General features: G+C 46.2%; 1 protein-coding gene across 2 annotated transcripts in view; it reads right to left on the reverse strand.

Annotated features, from left to right (window-relative positions):
• Positions 1-1795: 1795 nt before the first annotated feature.
• The window catches only part of gcc2 (GRIP and coiled-coil domain containing 2), a 66410-nt gene continuing 57723 nt past the window's right edge, over positions 1796-10482 (reverse strand). For both annotated transcript variants that reach the window (XM_079822361.1, XM_079822362.1), the window contains exons 22-23: positions 2565-2766; positions 1796-2162 (exon numbers count right to left, since the gene is read on the reverse strand). In XM_079822361.1, the coding sequence (XP_079678487.1) occupies positions 2089-2162; positions 2565-2766 (276 nt within the window). In that variant the 3' untranslated portion in view covers positions 1796-2088. The remainder of the gene's footprint in view (positions 2163-2564; positions 2767-10482) is intronic.

The following is a 10482-nucleotide window of genomic DNA, read 5'->3' on the forward strand; positions in this document are numbered from 1 at the left end:
CTCTTTAGGTTTTTTACTGACACACGTCACACACACATTTTGCACTTACTGCAAAGTTTAGAGTGAGTTTAACCTGCATCTTTAGATTAATCCTGACTCCTGAGTATTTAATTTAAGTTACATACATTTTGTTCTTGCACTAATGTGTAGACATTTTGCACTTTGTTAGTTAGGATAGTTTACAAAATTAAATTATTCTGACAGTTTTTGCCATTGAAATGACTGGGGGAAAAGTGTCTCAATAAACCTATACCTGAATTCACCCCATACTATTTGAAATCATAATTACATTGCATTATGTTGCTTGAAACCCCAAATAGTATAACATTCTTCATTAACAATTTATTTGTTACAATGTCATTGTAAAAAAAAAATTTTTTTTAAATAAAAGTAGTTTCAATGTAGCTAGCTACTTTTTGTTAGTAACTTGTAGTGTAGCGAACTACTTTTTCAAAAGGGTAGCTTGAATGTAACTTAACTACTTTAACTTACAAGTAGCTTGTAGCTTGCAAAGCTACAGTTTCAGAGTAACTTGCCCAACACTGCTGTTTGTTAATTGGCCAGAGGAGAACTGCCCCCCCGACTGAGCCTGGTTTCTCCAAGGTTTATTTTTCTCCATTCTGCTCCTGATGGGGTTTTGGTTTTCTTGCCACTGTCGCCTCTGGCTTGGCGTGCTCAATTGGGGACACTACTTTTTTTTTTTTTTAAATAGATTCTCCTTCACCACAGAGAATGTGGGATTCATAGCTAATATTTTATCATACCAAAGAAAGATGGCAGCATGCATCCCATTCTGCATGTTTCAATTCTACTATGATTGAAACATACTAAAATATGTCTCTTCAGAATGTTGATGCAGAAACAAATCACACATTTAACTAAGAGCATTGGTTTGTGACTGTGGATCTGAAGGAGGCTGATTTTCATGTTCAGTTGTTTTCCCAGTTTACAAAGTTTAGCAGTTCTGTCCTTCTGTTCAGAGTGTCTCTTCTCACAGATGAGATTTCTGGATAACAAGATATTGGTATGACGGCAGCTTGAGCCACTTTAGTTAGCACCATTATTGGTGTTGCTTTAGAGTCATCAGCCAATGAAGCGAGAGAATGACTGTCCACTCATTCACTGACACCTGAGTCCACTATATAGGGTAGAAGTGAATAGAAATGTGATCAAATGTGGACGCTGACACACACACACACACCATTCACCGGAGAGCTGATTCATCACATATGTGCTATTATCTTACATGTACTTTACTTTAGAAGTAAATATTAAACAGAGAGTTCACCCCAAAATGAGGATTCTGTCGTCATTTACTCCAAATCTGTGTGATTTCCTTACTTCTGTAGAATGTGTAGAATGAAACGATGAGTGAATGATAGAGGCTGCTCACTGCAGAGCCAGTGGGTGGAGCTTGAAGGTATAGCCACACCCTCTCTCTGGACATACTTAGGTCAAGCTCCACCCACTGGGTCCAGAGAGGACGAGCTGGACGTTATTTGGCTCCAGAGTGAGAACCACTTGATAAATCATGACAGATTTCCCTTTAAAAACAATATCATGTTCAGAGTTCAGAGTTCAGTGTGTGAGAGCAGCTCATGTTGAACACCTGCTGTGGATGGAGACCAGCTGACCCTAAGCGGTGAACTCATGATCATCAGTGACTAAACACTGAGAGTAAAGCCTGAAGCAGCTCCAGTCCGTCCCTCGCCACCGCAACAGATCCACATCATGACTGTGACTTGAGTGAAGGGACTTATGAGACACATAAACCAGGAGCAAACGGATCAGCGCTGAAGAATGAACAGAAGAAGCTCTGAAAGTAGTTTAATTCTCTGATAGATTTACAGCTTCATTCCACCTCACCGCACTTCACAATCTCTAATGGAAAAATGATAATGTATCATTTATGTTAAAATACGATAAATATGACCAACACTTTCCAACCAATAATTTTCAGCCAAGACCCGAATCGAGAATCCCGTTAGGACTGACAGTCTCACAGTGCAATAGAAAAATAAGGCTCATAAATATAGCGATGTTTCGTCCGGATGTCCTTCAGCTGCCCGGAGGAGGATCTGTGACCCTTCATCTGATCCCAGACCAGCTGTGCAGATACGAAGACCAGCCCGAGCCTCGGGGGACAGCCGACTGCTCCTCGCCTACACACACACACACACACACACACACACGTATGATCAGACTGATGTACGACACACCACCCCTCAGGACCCCCTCAGGACCCCTCATGACCCCCTCAGGACCCCTCATGACCCCCTCAGGACCCCTCCTGACCCCCTCAGGACCCCTCATGACCCCCTCAGGACCCCTCCTGACCCCCTCAGGACCCCGACTGACCCCTCCTGACCCCTCAGGACCCCTCCTGACCCCCTCAGGACCCCTCCTGACCCCCTCAGGACCCCTCCTGACCCCCTCAGGACCCCTCATGACCCCCTCAGGACCCCTCAGGACCCCTCATGACCCCTCCTGACCCCCTCATGACCCCCCCAGGACCCCCTCAGGACCCCCTTATGACCCCCCCATGACCCCTCAGGGCCCCTCACCGTGGGCAATGGCGGCCAGCCGGCTCTTCTCGTCCGGGCTCAGCTGCAGCATGGTGTGTATGACGGGCAGCAGCGCCCGCCTCTCGCTGCCCGACCGCAGGAAGATGAACTGCAGCAGAACGTTCTTCAGGTACTCCAGGTTGGCCACAGACTTCTCTCGCTCATGATTACGCTCCAGTCGCCGCACCTCACTCTTAAGCAGCTGCACAGACCATCACAGAGAGTGAGTGAGTGAGTGAGTGAGTGAGTGAGTGTGAGTGAGTGAGTGAGTGAGTGAGAGTGAGTGTGAGTGAGTGAGTGAGAGTGAGTGAGTGAGTGAGTGAGTGAGTGAGAGTGAGTGAGTGAGTGAGTGAGTGTGAGTGAGTGAGTGAGTGAGTGTGAGTGAGTGTGAGTGAGTGAGTGTGAGTGAGTGAGTGAGTGTGTGTGAGTGAGTGTGAGTGAGTGAGTGAGTGAGTGAGTGAGTGAGTGAGTGAGTGAGTGAGTGAGTGTGTGAGTGAGTGAGTGAGTGAGTGAGTGAGTGTGAGTGAGTGAGTGAGTGAGTGAGTGAGTGAGTGAGTGTGAGTGTGTGAGTGAGTGAGTGTGTGAGTGAGTGAGTGAGTGAGTGAGTGAGTGAGTGAGTGAGTGAGTGAGTGAGTGTGTGAGTGAGTGTGTGAGTGTGTGTGTGTGAGTGAGTGAGTGAGTGAGTGAGTGAGTGTGAGTGAGTGAGTGAGTGTGTGAGTGAGTGAGTGAGTGAGTGAGTGAGTGAGTGTGAGTGAGTGAGTGAGTGTGAGTGAGTGTGAGTGAGTGTGAGTGAGTGTGAGTGAGTGAGTGAGTGAGTGTGAGTGAGTGTGAGTGAGTGAGTGAGTGTGAGTGAGTGTGAGTGAGTGTGAGTGAGTGAGTGAGTGAGTGTGAGTGAGTGAGTGAGTGAGTGTGAGTGAGTGTGAGTGAGTGTGAGTGAGTGAGTGAGTGAGTGAGTGAGTGAGTGAGTGAGTGAGTGAGTGTGTCAGAGAGAGAGATTCTGTGGGAGATGGTCACACTTGAGTTGAGCTCCAGTTAAATGATGAAAAAATGAGAATAATTTTACTAACAAATGAGAGAAAAGTAGATGATTCAACATAAAACAACATCTAGACAAAGATTTCAAAGGTTTTGTTGAATTAGGACAGTTTTTTTTTTTTTTTTTTTTTTACTGTCACACCTGAATTTGAGGAAAATTCACAACAAGAAGAGAATCACAGGATAACCTCAGGATTCCCCTCTGCAGAAGAGGATATTCATGCTGAAAGGGATATCATCAAACAACAAAACAACAACAACTAAGAAGAAAAATTACAAGAAAATAGAGGTAAAGACATTTTGATCAGACAGCGCTATGTCATACCTCTCCTTGAGTTTTGCTTAGAAGAACAGCACAGAGAGACATTTTAGACAAAACTGGAACTTTAAAGAAACACATTTCTCTAAAAATCAGTGAAAGTAATATTTTTCCCCTTTTTGGGCTTATTTATTAATTTTTATCCCTTAATATCTTCACTGAGAGAAGACAAACAAAAATAAACAAAAAACTGGCAGTTAAGTCGGTTGATTGTTTACGTTCTAAATCAGCGATGGCCAGTGCATCATCATCATCATCATCCTGGCCCCGCCCCTTCATCTACCCTCAGAAGAGTTCTGAACACTCCAGGCAGCTGCTCAGACACAAGCAGGTGAAGGAAAGGCCTGAAACACTGTTCGCTGAGCAACATCACAGTGTCATGACCAACCTGCTCTTCTACACTGAACACAGCCCGCTATGGCACACTGCCTTCTGTCAACATTTCCCCTTTACCAAGAAAAGAGGCATCTGTAAAGGCAGGCAGATCTTAGCATTCGAAGATGCTGAAAAAAATGCTGAAACAAGATTTTTAACCCTGAACTTGTACCAAAATGGCACTGTCATGGTCCAGGGATCAGAGTCTGCTCTCAAAGTCTTCATTGAGGATTTTGATCTAATAAGAACACTGGCACTGTCTGATGAAGATGACATCAAGGACATGAACACCGATGCCTCTCCTGGAAGATCAGTCCAAAAGATGAAAATGGCTTCAGCATCTATTATTCCATCTCCAATGTCAAGAACGAAAGACAGTTTTTCACTCCTGGAGGTAGAAGTAGTAGAGCTAAAAGAATTGATACTGTCCCACATGAAAGACAACGACATGGAACAGCGGACAAACGACATAAAGAACTTAAGACAAGAGGTTGAATGTCTTCAAAGACACAGAGAAGAGATATCAAGGGAACTTCAGCTAACTAAAGATGAATTAAGTGAAGTTAAAGCAACGCTAGGAAGACAACTAGCAGAAGTTAGAACAGAAATGCAGGAGGAGCTCTCTGCCTTGAAGTCAGTACTCCACAGCAAAGAGGAACTCATCAATGATCTGAGAGAAAAACTCAGTTCTGTGTCAGCAGCACCCAAAGAGTCTTCTGTTAAACCCTTGATACATCCAGAGGTGCTCATGGAAAATGCTCAACCTGAGCAGCTACCAGAGGAAGAAGAGTGTCACTGCTCGCCTGATCCAGCAGCCCAGATCCACAGCGCCGCAGCAGAGGACCCGAGAGAAACACACGCTCTCATCCTGACCGACTCAAATGGGAAATACATCAGTGAGAAACTTCTACTCCCAAATATGAGAGTCAAGAAAATCTGGTGCCCAAACACAAGATGCGCTTTTCAGATCCTGTCTGAGAGAGACCCATATGAAAATTATAAGCACATCATCATCCACACAGGGACAAACGATCTAAGGGCCATGAAGGGCCGTGTGGCTCCTGTGATCAGAGAGGTGGCAATCAGAGCCACACAACGCTTCCCAGAGGCTAAAATAACCCTGTCTACACTACTGCCACGCTCTGATGTGCCATTCCACGTCATCCATGGAAATAATGTGGAGCTCTCCAGAAGCTGCGCACTTATTCCTAATGTTCATCTCGCCGATCACAAAGACATACAACCCCATCATATGTATGACCATGTACATCTCAACAAACAAGGAGTGAAAGTCTTCGCCAGAGTGCTGAAAAGCACAGCCCTTGGAAACACACCAAGAAACAACAGCAGAAACACCAATCAAAAGAGAAGCTCTCAGCCACCAAGAACCCTCCGTCCTCCAGCAGAGTCCAGACCGGCCACAGGACCTCCATCACAACACCAGAGCTACACCACGACAAGAACCCTCCGTCCTCCAGTAGAGCCCAGACCGACCACAGGACCTCCATCACAACACCAGAGCTACACCACGACAAGAACCCTCCGTCCTCCAGTAGAGCCCAGACCGACCACAGGACCTCCATCACAACACCAGAGCTACACCACGACAAGAACCCTCCGTCCTCCAGCAGAGCCCAGACCGGCCACAGGACCTCCATCACAACACCAGAGCTACACAACGACAAGAACCCTCCGTCCTCCAGTAGAGCCCAGACCGGCCACAGGACCTCCATCACAACACCAGAGCTACACCACGACAAGAACCCTCCGTCCTCCAGTAGAGCCCAGACCGACCACAGGACCTCCATCACAACACCAGAGCTACACCACGACAAGAACCCTCCGTCCTCCAGTAGAGCCCAGACCGACCACAGGACCTCCATCACAACACCAGAGCTACACCACGACAAGAACCCTCCGTCCTCCAGTAGAGCCCAGACCGGCCACAGGACCTCCATCACAACACCAGAGCTACACCACGACAAGAACCCTCCGTCCTCCAGTAGAGCCCAGACCGGCCACAGGACCTCCATCACAACACCAGAGCTACACCACGACAAGAACCCTCCGTCCTCCAGTAGAGCCCAGACCGGCCACAGGACCTCCATCACAACACCAGAGCTACACCACGACAAGAACCCTCCGTCCTCCAGTAGAGCCCAGACCGGCCACAGGACCTCCATCACAACACCAGAGCTACACCACGACAAGAACCCTCCGTCCTCCAGTAGAGCCCAGACCGGCCACAGGACCTCCATCACAACACCAGAGCTACACCACGACAAGAACCCTCCGTCCTCCAGTAGAGCCCAGACCGGCCACAGGACCTCCATCACAACACCAGAGCTACACCACGACAAGAACCCTCCGTCCTCCAGTAGAGCCCAGACCGGCCACAGGACCTCCATCACAACACCAGAGCTACACCACGACAAGAACCCTCCGTCCTCCAGTAGAGCCCAGACCGGCCACAGGACCTCCATCACAACACCAGAGCTACACCACGACAAGAACCCTCCGTCCTCCAGTAGAGCCCAGACCGGCCACAGGACCTCCATCACAACACCAGAGCTACACCACGACAAGAACCCTCCGTCCTCCAGTAGAGCCCAGACCGGCCACAGGACCTCCATCACAACACCAGAGCTACACCACGACAAGAACCCTCCGTCCTCCAGCAGAGTCCAGACCTGCCACAGGACCTCCATCACAACACCAGAGCTACACAACGCCAAGAACCCTCCGTCCTCCAGTAGAGCCCAGACCGGCCACAGGACCTCCATCACAACACCAGAGCTACACAACGCCAAGAACCCTCCGTCCTCCAGTAGAGCCCAGACCGACCACAGGACCTCCATCACAACACCAGAGCTACACCACGACAAGAACCCTCCGTCCTCCAGTAGAGTCCAGACCGGCCACAGGACCTCCATCACAACACCAGAGCTATGCAGCAGCAGTTCAACAACCACAAAACCCTGCAGCTGCTGAACTCAACCAGATAAGACATCTGCTGAACATAGTCTGCTCTAGACTGAGGACTTAACCTGCACACACACACACGCACTACAGAAAAAACTATCCATGAAATCTTTTAAAATCAGTTGTTGGAACATACAGGGTCTGCACTCTTCTACTTTTGGTAACAAGACGGCAGACCAAGACTTGCTCAGCAGTGTCACAGATATGGACATCTGTATCTTTCATGAGACGTGGTGTCGCAGTAGTGACACATTACATTGTCCAATAGGATACAAGGAAATTGTTGTTCCTTCTTTAAAAAATCCTAAAATTAAATGTGGCCGTGACTCAGGTGGAATACTTATATGGCACAAAGACAATCTGAAACATTCAATTAAAATTGTTAAAATTGAAAAATCATCTATTTGGCTTGAAGTGAAATCCGTCATATCCCAGTGTAACCTTTACCTCTGTGCCGTCTATATTCCACCTCACGACTCTCCCTATTACGAAGAGCAAAGCTTTCCAAGGCTACAGACTGACATCTTACACTTTCAGTCCAGAGGAAATATCCTCATATGCGGCGATTTAAACGCCAGGACAGGGAGAGAAATTGATTATGTAAATATTGTAGATAATGACCACATCCTCAATGACACCACGTTTCATTGCCCAAATATCTCACCAAGAAACAGCTATGATAGTTCAGTCAACATGAACGGAAAACAAATGCTAAAGCTGTGTAAAGGGTTAGGGCTGTACATCATCAATGGCAGAACTAGAGGAGATACACTAGGCAGATTCACGTACTGCTCCAGATTAGGAACCAGTGTGGTTGATTATTCAATAACAGATATGGATCCAAACTTTATTAATGCCTTCACAGTCAGACCTCAGCTTCCGATTTCCGATCACTGCCAAACTGTGCTTTATCTGAAACCACCACGGGAAAGGACCAAAACGTCTCCCCTCCAATCTGAAAAACTGTTCCCTTTGAAACCTAAACTCAAGTGGACTCAACCCAGCTCCGACCAATTCAAAGAAAATATGAACAGCCCTACTATACTAAAAATGCTGGATGGCTTTATGTCCACTGAGTTCACTTTAGATGGTAATGGGATAAATCTAGCAACAAAAAACTTAAATTATATATTCAAAACATTGGCGACTCTATCTAACATTAAACAGCAAAACAATCATAAAACAAATCATCAGAGAGTGAGAAAGGATGTGTGGTTTGATGATGAATGTGCAGGTCTCAGAAAAGAGCTGAGGAGACTTTCCAACCGAAAGCACAGTGACCCATCCAGCCAGACATTACGCCTTTCTTATTCAGACTGTCTGAAGAATTACAAAAGACTACTGTGGAATAAAAGAGAGAAATATTTGAACGCCAAAATTGATGAAATTGATAAAGCAGTAGATCAAAACACTTTCTGGAACTTATATAAAAAACTTGATAAACCCAAATTAGAGACATCGCTCCAGAATGGCGCAATCTGGAAATCTTACTTTGAAAATCTATACCAAACAATTGAACCAGCTGACCTTAACCAGCCTCAGATTAAAATCAAGGAGAAACTAGAAGACTTGGAGAAAACTATTAAAAATTATCAAAATCCATTAGATAAATTTATAACAATATCTGAAATATTAGAACATATAAAAAATCTCAAATTAAAGAAAGCATGCGGACAAGACAACATTAATAATGAAATGCTTAAACTCAGCAGTCCCAGCATGATTCAAGCTCTAGCCAAACTATTTAATCTGGTTTTATGGTCCGGTCAGTTCCCTGAGATCTGGTCTGAAGGACTGATCACCCCCATATTTAAAAAAGGAGACCGCTTCGACCCCAATAACTACCGTGGCATCTGTGTGGGCAGTGCTTTAGGAAAACTGTTCTGCAGTCTCATAAACAGCCGCATTGTCTCACACATCACCACACACAACATTTTAAATAAAGCACAAATTGGCTTTTTACCAAAACACCGCACATCTGACCACATCTATTCTCTTCACACTCTAATCAACAAAAACATCAAGGACAAACAAAGAAAAATATTTGCATGTTTTGTAGACTTTAAAAAAGCTTTCGACTCAATTTGGCATGATGGTTTACTATACAAACTCCTACAAATTGGCATTGGCGGAAAAACATTTGATATTGTACAATCCCTTTACACCAACAGTAAAAGTGCGGTGAAAATCAACCACCACAGAACCGCGTTTTTCCGGCAGGGACGTGGAGTGAGGCAGGGATGCAGTCTGAGTCCAACTCTATTTAACATCTATATTAATGATCTGGCATCAATGCTGGAGCGCTCTACTGTCCCCGGCCTCACTCTACAGTCCGGCCACACAGAGGTCAGAGGTCACTCTACTGTCCCCGGCCCCACAGAGGTCAGATGTCTGCTGTACGCGGATGACCTGGTCCTGCTGTCCCGCACACCTGAGGGCCTTCAGCAGAGCCTGGCCCTGCTGGAACAGTTCTGTCACGAGTGGGCCCTGACAGTCAATCTGGACAAAACTAGAGTCATGGTGTTCCAGAAGAAGGCCAGATCTCAGGCACACAAACACCCGTTCACTTATAAAGGCCAGGTCCTCCAGCACAGCACGAGCTACAGCTATCTGTGTGTGTGTGTGTGTGTGTGTGTGTGTGTGTGTGTGTGTGTGTGTGTGTGTGTGTGTGTGTGTGTGTGTAGCACGAGCTACAGCTATCTGGGCATCGACATCAGCGCTTCGGGAGGCTTTGGTCTGGCTGTCAAAACACTGAGTGAAAAGGCTCGGAGGGCTTTCTATGCTATAAAGTCACGATGCGGTCACTTAAAAATACCCATAAAAACTTGGATAAAATTATATAATTCAATAATAAAACCAATTCTTTTATATGGATGTGAAATTTGGGGATCAGTACTGAATTAAAAAAATTGGGATAAAACTTCAATAGAAAAACTACAATTGGAAATTACCAAAAACATTTTAGGGGTCCACAGAAGCACGTCCAACGCCGCCTGCAGGGCTGAATTAGGCCTGTACCCGCTGGACATCGAGATCCAGAAGAGATGTGTCCAGTTCTGGCATCACCTCCATCAGTCTGATCCAGAGTCAGTCCAATATAAAGCCCTCCTCGCCAATGAAACCTCAGCAGAGTCTCATCCTCTAAACACACTCGCTCTCCAACTAGTCCATCAAACTCAAGCCCCGATTGACAACAGCTACAACCCC

Source organism: Gobio gobio (assembly GCF_949357685.1).
Source record: "Gobio gobio genome assembly, chromosome: 7".
NCBI classification, from domain to species: domain Eukaryota; kingdom Metazoa; phylum Chordata; class Actinopteri; order Cypriniformes; family Gobionidae; genus Gobio; species Gobio gobio.